The 17,853-nt window shown below is 37.8% G+C and overlaps 1 protein-coding gene across 2 annotated transcripts in view; it reads left to right on the top strand.

Moving 5' to 3' along the window:
• The window catches only part of TYR (tyrosinase), a 111,922-nt gene that overhangs the window by 45,128 nt on the left and 48,941 nt on the right, over positions 1 to 17,853 (top strand). For both annotated transcript variants that reach the window (XM_047823716.1, XM_047823717.1), the window contains one exon: positions 7,558 to 7,705. In XM_047823716.1, the coding sequence (XP_047679672.1) occupies positions 7,558 to 7,705 (148 nt within the window). The remainder of the gene's footprint in view (positions 1 to 7,557; positions 7,706 to 17,853) is intronic.

The following is a 17,853-nucleotide window of genomic DNA, read 5'->3' as shown; positions in this document are numbered from 1 at the left end:
TATGGATGTGTTCATAAAGTAGAGATAAGATCTGAGAAATGCTGAAAAAAATCACTGGATGGTATGAATTATATATATGCTGCATATTTGTAACATGTATGTAAAGAAAATGATTACATATGTTCATGTACACGTAAAACACACACACACACACACACACACACACACACACACACACACACACACACACACATTGAGGTTCCTAACAGGAGAAATTAGTCTGATATTTAAAGTAACAAACAATTTAAAGTGATGACACATGAAATAATTCTCCTGCTCTCCTTTATTGAGTTTATGGAGATGACTATGACTAAGTATCCACCATTGTCTTTGTGCAAACGATGCAAATAATTAGAGCAGTGGTTCTCAAACTTTGGTGTGCATTAGAATTACCTGAAAGACTTGTTTTGGCACAAATGGTGAAACCCACTGACTTTCTGATTCAATAGTTCTCTGGTATGGCTAGAGGATTTGCATTTCTGACAAATTTATAGGTGGTGCTGCTGGCTCTGGGACTGTATTTTGGAGAACCACAGAAATTGTCAAGCATTTGTGAACTTAACTATCATCTAATAATTATATGTTACATTGCTGCATTCACTGTTGTTGGAGGAATTAAAAGTATTTTCTAATAAACATAAATGCTAATTAATTACATTTATGGCTGTAGAGCTAGTACTTTATTTGAGAAAGCCTGAAATTGGATTGAAAGTTAATGCTTCCATTGTATCTAGGGACTTGCTTAGAGCCAAGATCTTTTTTTGATCTGCAATATTATATTTCTGCTACAAGTAATTTAAATTATAAGCCTTTTAAAAGTACTCAGCCATCAATTACTACCCCCTAACATCATTGTGTGTAACCTCGTGAGGCTATGCACTTTATAGATCCTGAATTAAGTTGCATATTAGGAGAGTAATTAGGGGAAATATAGCCAGGGGGGCATGACAGTCATGTCGCTTCAATCTTCACATGCCCTAATGTACATTTTTCTATCGTTCTGCTTTCTTTTCTCCAATTATATCACTGAAACTCTAAGAAATATTAAAACAGATTTGAGATGCACTTAACATGAAATTAAATCAAATAAAGGTACTCTGTTCTGAAGATTTAACTACGTACTTTCTCACATATCAAAATCTACCAGACATGATAAAGTGTAACATCTATAACCCAGGTTCCTAGAAAGAAGCATCAGAATTAAATTAGATACATGTAAAAATGTCCATCCAGTGCCTGCCACATAGTAATTGCTAGACTTTTTTAAACGTCATTTTCAAGCGTGCGTGTTGAAGAAGTTATCAGCATGAAAATATTTTAAGTCAGAAGTGTGTGGTGTAGGATTTCAAAGGCAGAAGCATTTTTGGACTGTCAGGATATAGGAGGAGAAAATTTCAAGTGAAGAGAATAATATATTCAGAGGTAAAGTTTTTAAATTGTGAGCTGAAGTTTAGAGGATGGAAAGCAATTTAGCCTAAACCAGCGAATTTCAACCCTGGTTGCGCATTAGAATCACTTGGGTGTTTTAAAATTCCAAGTGCCTGAGTCCCCACTCTATACCAATTAAATCTGAATCTCCAGGGGTCAGAGATAGGCTTCAGTAAAAAACAAACAAACAAACAAACAGAAAAAGTCTCCAGAGTACTTTCCAGGAGGAAACAAAAGAGAAAAATCATGGATTGACAAGCTGAAGTTTCGTACTGTTATGATCAGCCAGAAACTGTGTTTATTAATTTCCCGTAGGAACACAACACGCAGTTTTGAAGGCTTAACACAGAGTAATTTGGGCAACCGTCACTGCCCTTCACAAAGAACTTTGAGCCATTTTGGCATCTGTGACTGCTAACAAGGCCCCTGCTGACTTATTAGACTTCCCATCATGGGGGATCCTTGGACAAGAGTGAAACAGTGACACATCCTGCACCTTGCTCTTAGTAGTTGGAAACAGCAAGCTCATAAATTCATTTTGTAGTCCATAGTAAAAAGAGGCTTCCAAGGTGTATCAAGTCAGCACAGATACAACCCAACCACAGTATAGAGGAAAAAAACCCCACAGGTTTGAAGAGCTATATTCGATTCCTTGATTCCCTCAATTACTAGCTTGAATGTAGGTGTGTTAACTAATAGACGTGTAACTTTTATAAACTTGATTTCTCATCTGTAAATTGGGACAATGATGTTATTTATAATAACAGGTCACCCTGGGGTTCAAATGAGATCACCTATGTAAAAGATATTTCAAAAGCTTCAAGTATAAATTGTTATTATTTGGTGCCTAGAATTTCCTCTTTGACTTGCTCTTCCAAAAGAGAATTAAAATCTCAGCAAGAGAATCTATTGATATTGGTATAATCCTTTCTTATTTTTCCAAGGTGATTTACTGACAAAATAATGAATTGTGTGAAGAAGTAAAATAGAAAATCATTTATTCAAAATTTCATAGTATTCACATCCATGACATTTTTCTCTGTTTTGTCTCTTCACAAGCAGCAGAGTAGAGCTTTCTGATGGTCCCTTAAGATTTTATGGAGAGAAATGTATGTTTCTTATTCCCAATCTCTATAGAATGGTATAAGTGAAGGATTGAAACATATTTTATATCTGGTTTTCTTTTAAATACCAAGATGTGAGAGTCTCTGTCTTTGTGGAAAATCAAAGCAAAATATTTGGTTCCTATGTATAAGGCATTTCTAGTCTATTTCAAGAGACAAGATGTACACAGTTCATTTAAGAGTTAATATAGTAAGATGATCTATATTAATAATCGAGTACCTGTCACAGGAGGTCAGATATTTGCTCAGTCTGTATTTTTGAACTATTTCTGAGCATGTATCACAATATTCTGACAAATTCCATATGCTTCTTATTCAGATGTCCTTTCTGAATAACTTTGGAGGCTTTCCCAGATTCAGTATCTGGAAAATTAGCCAAAGAAGCGAGTAAAGAAACACAAGCCTCACTGAGAACACTGTTAGAATGGCAATCCTACTTTCTTTTTTTTTAATATGAAATTTATTGTCAAATTGGTTTCCATACAACACCCAGTGCTCCTTCCAACAGGTGCCCTCCTCAATGCCCATCACCCACCCTTCCCTCCCTCTCATTCCCGATCAACCCTCAGTTTATTCTGTTTTTAAGAGTCTCTTATGGTTTGCCTCCCTCCCTCTCTAACTTTTTTTTCCTTCCCCTCCCCCATGGTCTTCTGTTAAGTTTCTCAGGATCCACATAAGAGTGAAAACATATGGTATCTGTCTTTCTCTGTATGACTTAATTCACTTAGCATAACTCTTTCCAGTTCCATCCATGTTGCTACAAAAGGCCATATTTCATTCTTTCTTATTGCCAAGTAGTATTCTACTGTGTATATAAACCACAATTTCTTTATCCATTCATTGTGAGGAAGATGGCGGTGTAGGGGGATGCTGGGCTCAATCCTACTTTCTAAGATCACTCTAATGTTGGATAAAGGCAAGCAGCAGTCAGGTTTCTGTAGAGCAAAGGAGTTTAGGAGGGGGAGAGGTGTCGGGTGCTGGGATGGGTCCTGATGGTGGGGAGTTGTGGCAAAAGAGACTTTCCTGCAGGGGGAGTACCCCCATATTCTTGGCTAGTCCTCTCATGATGACCACCCATTGTTCAAATGCAATGAACTGATAGAAGTGACAGGTACTACTCAGGAAGCATTCATTTGCACCAGATTCTATACTAGAAGCTTCACACCTGCTACAGAATTATTCCTCATTAGAATCCAGATAGGCATTAATTATTCCCTCTCTTACCAATGAAGAAACTGAGTCTCAAAAAAATTTTAACTTGACAAAGGTCATACTTTTGGTAAGAAATACAGAATTTAAAGCTGGGTTTGCATAATTCTAACAATCTTTTCTCTATAGCAGTATATTCAAACGGGATAGACACACTACTGCAGGTTCACTAAGACTTTCTACAGGGTACATGTTACAGAGAGTGTTAAGCAAATTTATTTCCAGGTCCTCCTCCCAAGAACATTGTTCTAAAATCAATCTTAAATGGAAAGGCTCCCGAAGGTTCTCCTTTACCTCTGCCCCATATACAATCCTTTTTCCTACTTTTCACAAGAAAAACCTTCTTCTCACACATCCTGAATCCGTACTCAACAGAACACATTATCAGAAGGGGTAAAAACTTACAGGGTGTCAAACAGATAGAAAATTCAAAACATTGGTGCCAGTGTTGCTAAAGGGCATGACTTTAATGACTAGGTAGCAAATGTCTTGCAAGTTGAGTGATTTGTAAATAAATTCATAATTTATAAGATTGCTTTCATGAAAGAATTCTTGGTTGAGTTACAGCTGATGGATCAGATTATTTGATGATGGATTAGTGTGTCATTTTTGGCATATAACTAAAATAGAGTTAAAATAATTAAGTGAAATTACTCTAAAAACTCTTTTGTTTCCATGTAGTTATTTTTGAGAACAAAATTTTCTCAGGACCTACATTTAGTTTCTGAAATTTAGAATAGAATTTATGCTAAGCTTTATCCTTTGGGGTATTAATCCATGGATAGCTGAATTAATTTTTAATTAATGATCTTTCACCAATATTATTAAGAAATAAACTTTCACTAAAATTTTACTTTTTTATATTTAATATTTTATAAAGCAGTTTAATATATTTATGTGATTTTGATAGGTTGCTATGGCTAAAATGTTTAATGATAAATTAACCCATTTTACTTTATTTTTATTTTTTTAAATGTTTATTTATTTTTGAGACAGAGAGAGACAGAGCATGAACGAGGGAGGGTCAGAGAGAGGGAGACACAGAATCTGAAACAGGCTCCAGGCTCTGAGCTGTCAGCACAGAGCCCGACGCGGGGCTCGAACTCACGGACCGCGAGATCATGACCTGAGCCGAAGTCGGCTGCTTAACCGACTGAGCCACCCAGGCGCCCCTTAACCCATTTTAGATTAATGCTTACATGAAATTTTTAAAGACAATTTTAATTGTATACCTATTTTAATTGCAGAAAAGTTTTTTCTTTAAATCAAGCATAACTTATATAACATTTAGTATGTTTCTAAGGGAAAGTAGAACAAAAATATGATATGAAGTCAAAAAAGGAAACCTCATAAACTTTCAGGTGATAATGGAGTTTGTTTAGGTATTTTTGACATGGATGATAGTGAATAAGATGGATGTATTTTTAAAAAGTGGTACTAATTTTTTAGTTTTAAATTTGTGCTATTTGCAATATCTCTGAAGTAATAACCTCTGAAAGTATTTACAATTATGATTAAAATAATCTGGAATCTACTTAAAAATATGTGAGAGCATATATAAAATGTGTTTTTAAAACTTTCATTTGTGCTTCTCAAGGATAATAGCTTAAAGACTATTGGGGCGCCTGGGTGGCGCAGTCGGTTGAGCGTCCGACTTCAGCCAGCTCACGATCTCACGGTCTGGAAGTTCGAGCCCCGCGTCAGGCTCTGGGCTGATGGCTCAGAGCCTGGAGCCTGTTTCTGATTCTGTGTCTCCCTCTCTCTCTGCCCCTCCCCCGTTCATGCTCTGTCTCTCTCTGTCCCAAAAATAAATAAACGTTGAAAAAAAAATTAAAAAAAAAAAAAAAGACTATTGATCTACAGAAGTTTGTCCTCCATGATATGTAATTTATTGCTACATAAGATACATTCAAGAGCCTAAGCTCTAGAATAAAACAAGCTTGTGTCCCAACTTTAATTTCTCTTATTTATTTTTTAACTGTACACAAGTTACTTTACTTCTCTAAGCCCCTTTTTTTTCAAGTCTATGTAATGGAGATGATAAAGATACCTAATTTGTAGGATCACTCTGAAGAGTATAAGAAATTTGTCATGTCAAGCTCTTAGAAAAATCCCTGCATATAGCAAGGGATACACACACACACACACACACACACACACACACACAAACACACACACACACACACACAATGTATATAATCATAAAAGTTTCACAGACAAGAGGGGATGGAAGGGTATGTTCTTAGGCTAAGGTTCCAGTGAGTGCATGGCTCAGGATGGTCTCTGAGAATGAGTACAAAAAGCTCAAAAGAAAAGAAAAAAGTCACAAACTGAGGGGCAGAAATACTGTGAGCCACAGTGGTAGAAGAGCAAAAATCAGTGAATGTGAAAGTCAAGGGTTGCACCTTTAAAAATGAAGAGGTTTGGGCACCTGGGTGGTTCATTAGTTAAGCGTCTGACTTGATTTCCACTCAGGTCATGATCTTGTGGTTCGTGAGTTTGAGCCCCTCCTTGGGCTCTGAGCTGGCAGTGCAGAGCCTGCTTGGTATTCTCTCTCTCTTTCTGTCCCTCCCCTGCTCACGTTTTTTTTTCTCTCTCTCTCCCTCCCTCAAAATAAATAAATAAACTTTAAAAAATGAAGAGTTTGACAAGAAAATAAACCTAGATGCAGAAAATTAGCCAGAACTCCCCTGCCCAAATCATAGTGCCTCCACTGTGTGTATCTACCTTTACCACCACCACCACCACCACCATCATCATCATCATCATCATCATATGACAGTTTCTGTTTGTTTGATATTTCCAAATTCTGAAATTTAATAATATGCCCTTAGCCATATTGCCCCAAATAGGTTGCTATTTTACAATTTAACTTTGATAAATTAACTTCTTTGTATGGTTCTGAATCTGAGTTTTATTTACGTTTTATGTTTTGTCTGCATGGACTCTAAAATATCTTACTCTTGCTCTTCCCAGGTGCTGTAGGAGAGAGAACACAAAATAACAAGAGCTCAGATCTAGAAGATCTATATCTTAACTGATATAGGTTAAAATCCCAACTCTTCCAGTGCCTGTGTAGCCTAGGAAAATTCAACTTCACTGAGGCTCAGTTTTCTCTTCTTTCCAATGGGGAAAATAATTTGTAATTGGCAGAGTTGCTATAAAGGTTGGCAGACATATGCTGCCAAAAGCATTTAGCACAGTTAATATTCTGAAAATAATATCTCTCGTCCTTATTATATTCCCACTGTTAGTATTTCTGATGCAATGAAGGGAACCATTTAATGGAGTCTTGATCAACTTTGAAATGGGTAGTTTGCAAAATCTATCACATGATGACCTGATGATGTCCCCCATACTGTGATTCAGAAGGTCACACATTTCATGTTTCCTCTGGAACCAGAAACCAAAATTAAAAGTAACCTCCAGAACTGGAAAGCAAGGAGACACATAACAGGCTGGAAAGATCTTCTCTAAGTGAAAGTGACCATGCTGATTATTATAAAAAGTTCTTACTACTCTTCAGTATCCAGAGGAGAAATAATAGGCAGAAGCATCAGGAGGGCATACAACTGGCTCCACCTAGTCCATCTGGTTAATCAGTCCACTGTCCCCAGATTAATACCCTTAAATTCCACCAAGATTTATTAAATGTAAAGAATCCTACTACAGCATGAATTTTATTACTTTGAATTAAGCTCTCAAATGTAGTTGTAAACTAAATGAGATAATCACTGAGATTTCCAACTACCAGGGCCAACTGATTTTTTCTTTTCAATTTTCTTTTTACCAACAGGATTTGCTAGTCCACTTACTGGGATAGCAGATGCCTCTCAAAGCAGCATGCACAATGCCTTGCACATCTATATGAATGGAACGATGTCTCAGGTACAGGGATCTGCCAATGATCCCATTTTTCTTCTTCACCATGCATTTGTTGACAGGTTGGTTGACACTTTTTCACAAATTATGTGCTCATTGGTATTAAATGTAGTAGGACTTTAGCTATTATATAAAAGCTAAGAAATAATGGTACTTTATTGTCTCAGATCGGATTCTCACACAAAAAGACCCTAACGTAAGGAGTTGGAGGCAAATGTTTTCATTTAAGTGTTTTATTGAAGAGAAACCAGTAAGGGTGTGGGTAAAGCAGGATAAGAAGGGGAAAAAAGCCAAATGAGAGTATAATGTCAGTTGAAATCCCAGACTCAGCCAGATTTTGATAGTGTAAAGCACACCCCAACTTGTCCTGCCTTAACACAAGAAAACTAAGTATTTGCATTACCATATCAAATAGTCATTGGTTACAGGTTTCCCTGAGGTAGCAGTTGTAAAGGTCCCAGGCACTAGTCCATTCCAGACAGGCTATATGGCTCCAGTACCCAAGGGCAGTCTTCTGAAGGTTGCACGGTCCTCTGGTTAGGAGGAAAGCATGTAAAAGCAGAGAGGTGGGCACACAAGGCTGGCACAAGAGATCTAAGGCTATCTGGGCAGGACGCAAATATGCTACATTTCTCTTCAATATATATATTTTTCTCTCTGGCGGTATTATTGTTATTTCTTCTTTTCCAACCTCAGACCCTCACATAGAAACAGATAGAGTTTTTGATCTCAACCTTGGTCTGAGCATTATATGATTAATTCTCCAGACATGATGCACTATGGCTCACCCATCTTCTTTAATGTGATTTAATTCTCCTGGAGCCTTTTGCACCCTTATTAACCCTCTTCCATTACATGTGCAATACCTTATCCATAAAGATTTTAGATTTAATCACAGGTGATGATAGCAGAAGAGAAAGTACATAGAGGAAGGTCAGCTTTATGTTTCTGGAATTCTTCAAGAAGAGAGGAGGAAATAAAGCACTGAACCATGACAGATGAATATAGGACTCTTTTTTTTTTTTTTTTGGTCCTCTCTCAGGTAATTTTCTCACAACAGCCAATGAGTAAAGGGCACAGATTTATACCTGCCATTAAGGTAATACTTTCCTTCTCTTTGTTAAATATAACAAGTTCTATTTTTCCTATCTTAAAGAAACTGAAACTGAAAATTAGATGTTTTGCTATATTATCACCATTTCTAACCCACTCATTTTCCCAGGAGTATGGACATAATAACAGTTAAAAAAGTGACCACTATGGGCGCCTGCACACCTCAGTCAGTTAAGCTTCCCACTTAGGCTCAGGTCATGATCTTATGGTGCATGGGTTGGAGCCCCACATCAGGCTCTGTGCTGACAGCTCAGAGGCTGGGGCCTGCTTCGGATTCTGTGTCTCCCTCTCTCTCTGCCCTTCTCCGCTTATACTGTCTCTCTCTCTCTCTCAAAAATAAAGAAAACATTTTTTAAAAATGACCACTAGCCTGGAAGATTATTAGGCATATTTTTATTGCCTTCGTGACTACTCTAATATTATAGGAATTAAGTAATATCCCAGTCAAGTTTTATTTGAAATCAGTTTTTAAGTAAGTGTATAAGCACCAAAATTTTGATATCAATATATCATAACTACCTATACCCATATAGAAAGAAGGAAGAAGAACACTTAGAAAAACATCTTATCAGAAAAGATATATTGAACTCTTTTTATGAAGTCATTTTTATATCATATTGTCCTTGTGAATTTTGGGCATTTTTTGATCTTTAGTGCCCCATGAAGTTAAAGAATTCTAGATTTCCTAGACACATTGATGCCCTAGTCAAGAAATCAGCAAACTATGGATTATAGGCCAAATCTGCCTCCTGCCTTATTTGTATTTAAGGATTTACCGGAACACAGCCACATCATTCATTTATATTGTCTATGGCTGCTTTCATGCTACAAGGACAGAATTGAGTAGTTGTGACTGAGGCCATATGGCCCAAAAAATGGAAAATATTTAGTTTCTGGCCCTTTACAGAAAAAGTTTGCTGACCCGTGACAAACCACAGAATTCTACATTTATATACAAGAAAACAGTTAAAAAACAGTTGATCTGTGGCTAGCTTGCTTATATCTGTATTTATAGAAAATACTATAATTGAATTCAGTGTCTGAAGGTATGTTTGCTTAACATAGATAAGGCCATTATGCAGATATATGGCTTTTAGGCCATTTTGCCACCCTGAAAATTAAAATTTTAAATTTTCTGTCCTCTTAGAATTCTCTGCTAATCCTTACTATTAGATATCTGTATAGTTACTAAAATAACTTAAAAATAATAAGCAAATAGGGGCACCTGAGTGGCTCAGTTGGTTGAGTGTCTGACTCTTGATTTTAGCTCAGGTCATGATCCCAGGATTGTGAGGTCAAGCCCCGTGTCAGACTCTGTGCTGACAGCGTGGATTCTCTTTGTCTCTCTGTCTGCCCCACCCCTCTCAAATAATAATAATAATAAGAAGAAGAAGAAGAAGAAGAAGATGATGAAGAAGAAGAAGAAGAAGAAGAAACTGGCAAAGTAGTTTCTCATTCAGCCCACAGAGTTAAGCTGATGAAGATTCTGGAGAGGGAGAGGGAAGAAAAAGCACCATCATGAAGGATAGACACCTGTGGATTGCCACAGAATATTATAACACCTGAGTTTTCCTCTAAAGTCTCTTCTCAATCAGATGGTTGATTCACTGCCATTCAACTATTCACAAATATATTTATTGGCTACCTACTATGTGCTGAGTATATTTGCCCAAATATTCCACATTCTTTCCTGCCTCTATGCATTGTCTACACCGTTCTTCAAACCCGGAACATATTTTCCTTCAGTTACCTAATTTTTATACAATCTTCAAGACTAGTTACAACTTTTACATCTTCCATAAAGTCTACCCAGACCATTCCTGTCTGTAACCATCTCTCCCCTCCAGAGTGTCTTGGAGCCAGCCCACACTGGCTAGCAAGATCCAATATGCACATCTTTTCCCAACTTTGCTTTAGTGACCTCAAGCTAAGTCTGAAACTAGCCATGGTAGGAGTAGTTATACCATGAAATTGGCAAAAGCTACAAATTGAGGCTTTTATATTGAAAGCTGGTTGTTAAATAATGACCAGCACACCACTGCTTCCATCTATTAACTCACATCATGTTCTCTCTTTACCCTTTATTTTAAACACATAATTTATATCGTTCTTGATTATGTTGTTACTCATTTGTGCTTTGTGAACTAGTTAATAGTCAGACCCATGCCTTGTATTATATTCGTTTTTTTCAGAGTGTTTTGTGTATCATATTACTAGCCAGTATATAAGTAATTTCTATCAAATGAACAAACTATTGAGAACAAACTTAGCATGCCACATTTGCCACAGCTACAAAAGGGACTACAGAGAAGCCATTTTAACTGAAGGAATTTGTTTTACAAGCCTTAAAAAGCAAAACGTAATCATCATTTAATGCTATGAATAGGTTTTAAATTTTAGCATGTTTCTAGACCATTAGACCTGGTTCTAGGCACTGAGGAAACAATAATGAGACAGGATCGCTGGGCTGAAAAAGCATAGTGTAGTGGGAAATATAAACCAGTAAACAACTATAGTGCGTCCTTATTCATGCATAATTATGGGAGACATTCTTAGAAAACTACATAAAAGGATGGTGGAAGAGGTGAGCCCTGAAGAGTGGCAAGCCCACACAACAACAATGAATAGTCAAGGATCAGGAGCACAATTCCTGTCTCATTGAAATCAGTCACAAATGACAAGTATACAAGGAAGAAGAAAATGGAAGTTTGCCATCGAAAACATGGAAAGAAGCCTCAAACCTCATGTGAAGAGAAACTCGTGAGATTCCAGTGGCCAAGCAGTCTGTCATCAAAATGTGCCAGTGTCGGGGCACCTGGGTAGCTCTGTCGGTTAAGCATACAACTCCTGACTTAGGTTCAGGTCATCATTTTGTGGTTCGTGAATTTGAGTCTCTGCTCTGTCAGTGCAGAGACCACTTGGGATTCTCTCTCTCCCTCTCCCTCTGCCCCTCTTCTGCTCATGCTCTCTCTCTCTCTCTCTCAAAATAAATAAACTTTTATTTATTTATTTTTAAAAACATTTTTTTAATGTTTATTCATTTTTGAGAGGCACAGAGAGACACAGCATGAGCGGAGGAGGGGCAAAAAGAGAGGGAGGGAGACACGGAATCCAAAACAGGCTCCAGGCTCTGAGCTGTCAGCACAGAGCCTGACACAGGGCTTAACCTCATAAACCATGAGATCATAACCTGAGCCAAAGTCAGACACTCAACAGACTAAGCCACCCAAGCACCCCAATAAATAAGTAAACTTTTAAAAAAATGTGTCAATGTTGGAAAAATAAAGACTTAAAGTCATTCCAATTCCATCACTTAAAAAAAATCAGAGAATGGATTTAAAATTACAGTTTTAAAAGATAATATACATTTGGTTTTTACTGTATTCAAGACACTACTCTAAACTCTTTGTAAGTTCTATTTCATTCAGTTCACACCAACAAGTCTGTAACACAGGTTCTAGTATTGTCCCTACTTTATAGATTTTATATATATATATGTATATGTACATACACATACATATGTATATGTACATATGTATATATGTACATATATATACAAACACACATACATACACACACACACACATATGTGTGTGTGTGTGTGTGTGTGTGTGTGTGTGTGTATGGATTTAATGTACAGAACACAGATTATATAGCTGGTAAAGGACACAGTTGAGAGTTAAACAATGTAGTCTTACTATAGAAACAGGTTCTTCACCACGATGGGCAATTCCTTGGATATTTGAAACATAAGTGTCCTTCTGATTGCTCTTAGATTGAGGATAAATCATGATCATTAAAAGATAATTCATTCATCAAACATTTTAAATTTTTACTATACTCCATATGCCATGCCAGCTATAATGCCAGTTTTATTTGTTGAAATGAATAAAAATCCTGACCTCTGGGTACTTACAGTCTTTCAAACAGGGCAGGAAAAAATTAATAATCATAGCAATGTAGCAGAGCCTATAAAAGAAGTATGAGAGATATATGATTCCACAGAGGAAGAGCCTTGAAAATTAAATGCTTTATTCAAAAAGGCTATCCTTTGATTTATTCTTGAAGATTAGGAGAAATTAAAGCTATGACAAGGAAGGTAAGGAAATGTATGTCATACTTAGGTAGCAAAATTGGTAAATCATAAGATACAGGAAATCATGTTGAAGAAACTTTATTTAGCCAGGCTGGAGAACAGTTTCCAAAAAGTAGCAGCAAGATTAACATCAGATTTGAGGGCCCTGACCTATTCTTGGCTTCTTTGAAAGACTTCTTTTAAAAACTATATTGACAGACAAAGCATAAGAGACTCTTAAAAACTGAGAACAATCTGAGGGTTGATGGGGGTGGGAGGGAGGGGAGGGTGGGTGATGGGCATGGAGGAGGGCACCTGTTGGGATGAGCACTGGGTGTTGTATGGAAACCAATTTGACAATAAATTTCATATACTTAAAATAAATAAATAAATAAATAAATAAATAAATAAATAAATAAATAAAACTATATTGAAATATTTTACTTTTATTTTTGTTTTCTCTTAAATCAAAGAAAAAAAAGATAATATAAGGAGCAGATTAGGGGAAATTAGCTATATCTATTCTGCCATTTAAAAAATTCAGACAAGTACAAAAAGGAACAAATTAACAAATTAAGAGAAGCTTCATTCCACCATTCTGATATACAAAGAATTGTATCTGCACATAATTCTGCACTTTTTTCTTACTTAATAATCTTAGATATATTTCCACATCTGTACATGCAAATCTATTCCTATTTCCCAAAAATAGAGAATGAAAATATTTCCACCACCCTCCCCCCTCACCTGCATGAGATGTCATCAGTCTTCTTGGCCTCTGCTACTCTGAAGAGTAGAAATGTATCCATTTGAATTTCTCTATTTCCTACACATATTATAGATTTTTTTCCCTAAAATCTCTTTACATGTTTTGCCATTTTATATTGGGAGAGGATTGTTCTGCATTTTATTAGTAAATTGTATAGATTTTTCATAATATTTTTAAAAGTTAGCCCTTTTGTCATAAACATTACAAATATCTCCTGCTTTTTAAAATTATCTTTTAAGTTTTAATAGTATGCTTTTCACTTTAGAAGTTTTTTTGTTGTTATTATTGTTAATGTTTACTTACTTTTGAGACAGAGAGAGAGACAGAGCATGAGTGGAGAAGGGGCAGAGAGGGTAGGAGACACAGAATCTGAAGCAGGCTCCAGACTCTGAGCTGTCAGCACAGACTGCTGGAACAGGGGCTCAAACAGGGGTTGACGTGGGCTTAAACTCATGAGCTGTAAGATCATGACCTGAGCTGAAGTTAGCAGCCCAACAGATTGAGCTACCCAGGCACTCCAGAAGTTGTTTTTAGCCTTTTTTATTCAGTCTTTTGTTCCTGGCATCAGTGTGTTTACTTTCTTGTTCCTCGGTATTCTTATCTGTAAAAAGAATGGATTGCCATAAAGCTCCAAGGTCCTTTCTGGACTTTACTATACTCTAGATGCTTTTTTTTTTATTCAAGAAATAATAATAGAATGCATTAGCACAATTACAGAGCTTTCATGGGTTTCTTAGTGACAATTTAATCATGCTTCAGTTATGATTAGTAAGTAACTGACAAGTCCAATTCATAATTATTTATTTTTCTCTGTCATTCAGAATAAGGTCTGACAAGGGACCCTAGCTGTTCTCAGGTTTGTTTAAAAAACAAAAACAAGGGGCGCCTGGGTGGCGCAGTTGGTTAAGCGTCCGACTTCAGCCAGGTCACGATCTCGCGGCCTGTGAGTTCGAGCCCCGTGTCGGGCTCTGGGCTGATGGCTCAGAGCCTGGAGCCTGTTTCCGATTCTGTGTCTCCCTCTCTCTCTGCCCCTCCCCCGTTCATGCTCTGTCTCTCTCTGTCCCAAAAATAAATAAACGTTGAAAAAAAAATTAAAAAAAAATAAAAAACAAAAACAAAATCTTTCTGGCAAGAAGAGAGAGTTGAGCGATTATGCTAAAAGAAAGAATATTTTGGAGTGTTATATATTCTTTTTCTCTAAGGAGATCAGATTAGGGTCATGCCAAAAATAGAGGGATTTGAAACTTTAAACCAACACCCATCAAGCAAAGCTGATGTTTAAGCAATGGAATCAGGAGCTTTCATGCTTATAGTTTCCTTGGGAAGGGAGAGGAGCTTTGGTGCCGGATGGTGCCCTGTGGATAAATGTCAGTGCAATAGAAAAGGAGCTTTAGAAATATTTCCTTCTCCTTCACTCAAGAAGGACTCACATGGACAGAAAAAAAAAAGCAATCACATTTCCATGTGCATGCTTTCATTCATCTGTTCATTCAAAAATAAGTACCCTCTTGGTTTTGTGTGCTACATTAGGCCAAAAGGATGCAGTAGTTATTGAGAACTACTCCTCTCCACCTAATGCTTCCCAGTCCAGTTATGCAAATAACTAAGTAACATAAAACAAAATGTAACCTGTTTAGTAAATAGTGGTTTCATAGGCTAGGGTGTGTGCAAGATAAGAAAAGAGCACCAAAATGCGAGGACCACAAGAGCTGTCCTCTTCAGCCCCTGGGTCTGTGGCACCTTTGCACCATGCCTGGCACAGAGTGGATATTCAGTGAACACCTGTTAGATTCCCTTGTTTGGAATACTCTTCTGACTTGGTGGCTTGATGAAGAATGAGTAGTATTTTGACTTGTGGAATTTTGGTAGTAAAAACATTCAATTCATAGGGACCAAAACAAGAAAGACATAGAAGCATGAGATTCAAGAAACACTTTAGGAAAGAAACGATAGGTAAAAAACACAGAAAATGCTAAAAACACAGCTAAGTGTGTTTGCTGTGCACAAAATGTTAAGTACATCACATGGATTGATTTGTTTAACACTTTGACCAATCCTACCATTTAAATGCCATTATCATCCTTACCTTACACTTAGTTCCTTACAGACTTGAAGCACAGACGTAATCTGTCAGTATATGAACCGATGTTCTTAACCTGTTCTATATGCTTCTTCATAAAGAATTTAGAGAGTTAGCAGAGGAAATGTATATATAGAGAAAGAATATATACTCTTCGCTCAACAGAGGAACAGGAGCTGCCAGAATAGGTGCTTATTTTGATCACTAGTTGAAAAGCATGGTTAGTGTAGCAGGAGATGATTCCAAGAAGCAGTTGGTAAAAAGGAGACTTAGCAAGCTCAAACTGGAGAGAGGTGGGGAGCAGCAGCATGTAGGGGATGTGAAGGGGAACAAACACAGGGTCAAAAATGGAGTAGGGAGGGGTACCTGGGTGGCTCAGTCGGTTAAGCATCTGACTCTTGATTTTGGCTCAGGTCATGATCTCATGGTTCATGGGTTTGAGCCCTGTATCGGGCTCCACAGTGCAGAGCCTATTTGGGATTCTCTCTCTCCCTGTCTCTCTGCCCCTCTCCACTCATGCTCTCTCTCTCTCACTCTCAAAATAAATAAATAAACTTAAAAAAAATGGAGTGGGGAGGCTTGCCATTTAGAGTTCCCAGAAGATTAGCCAATAGTTTTTAACAAATTCTGTCTTTTTTTAAGTTTATTTATTTATTTTGAGAGAGACAGACAGAGCACAAGTGGGGTAAGGGCAGAGAGAGGGAGAGACAGAATGCTAAGAGCTCGTAGAACCCGATGCAGAGCTCAAACTCATGAACGGTGAGATCATGACCCAAGTCAGGATCAAGAGTTGGAAGCTTAACCTACCGTGCCACCCAGGCACCCCAATTTTAACTGAATCTTAAACCTTCCTCTGATGTGGGTGGAGCTCTTCTCAATCAGCCTGACTGGGCAGGCACTGACTCAGGAACTAAGTGAGGTGTAGATGGAGAAGGCAGGAAGGGATACCCACCCTCGGGGAGCTCAAGGTCTAGTTCCTACATTCTAAGCATGGAAACAAAGCCTCAAGTGGAAGAACCGTGACATCTAGAGTCAGAGGCTGATGAGCACATCCTGGCTCTGCTTTGCGATACTTGTGTGACCTTGGGAAGGTTGCCCAACCTCTCCCAGCCTCATTATCCTCTTGTAAAATGGCAGTAATAATACTACCTTCCTCATAGGAATATCAGTTTACACTTTAAAAACTATAACATATTATACATATTAACACCTAGTTGTTGTAAAAAGAGTATAAGGAACTTTTTAAAAAGTTTGCACAGTGCTTTTGTTATTTACTCACTATTATCCATGTGTTCCCCTGTGTGGGTAACACCTATCGGTTCTCCTGTCACCTGTCTCTTGAGCGCATGGGAATCCCAGCTAGATACAAAAGTGAAGCAGAACACTCCAGGGATGGCAAGCCTGCCTCACAACGCAGCCACAGATTAATTACATCTTTTGGAGAGACTTGCTGGCTGTATTTCCTGCTGAGGCTTCCCCTCCACACTGCTCCCCAAGCATCCCCTGGGCCATCTTGCTGAGAAGGCTGCCCTGATCCACATGCCCACAAACCAAGTGCCTTGCCAACTTGGCAGCCTAGAAAGAGTCCAGGCAGAAGGCAGGTCCCTAGAGCTTTGGGAATGAACAGCAGATTGCTTGCCTGATGGTGATTGCAAGGCTGAAGCTTGCTCGGAAAAGCAGAAATCCCAGGGTTATAGAAGGAGGTGAGTTCAGAAGCCAGAGAAATGTCTCGAAGTCTGCTCTGGGAATCAGATGGGATGGCAGAGGAGGACCTGGCTTTTTCTTGGTATCTTTTCATATTGCTGGATTGTGACCAGCTTTAAAAATGTTCGCTGTTTGTTTTCTGAAGCAGGAGAACTAATTTCCTAGAACAAGGAGCAGTTATAACATCATAGTTGCACTCACCCATGTTCCCACAGCTGATTTTGTTGCTGCTCTTATTGTTCAGTTGAGCTTTTATATCAGTCTGCTTTGGTTAGACAATTTGTAGGTTTGTCTATCTCTCCCAATAAATCTTGAGCTCCTTGAAGAGAGGGTCTGTCTACTGAGCATCTCTAGCTTCCAGCACAGAGTCTAGCACCTAACACAGACCCTGGTACATAGGACGTATTCAGTAAATACTTACTAAAGTGTTGTACAGCTGATCATTCTAAGGCAGGCAGCCATCTGCTGG

This window comes from Prionailurus viverrinus, chromosome D1, assembly GCF_022837055.1.
Source record: "Prionailurus viverrinus isolate Anna chromosome D1, UM_Priviv_1.0, whole genome shotgun sequence".
Taxonomy (NCBI): Eukaryota; Metazoa; Chordata; class Mammalia; order Carnivora; family Felidae; genus Prionailurus; species Prionailurus viverrinus.
This window is presented reverse-complemented; position numbering and strand designations above follow the sequence as displayed.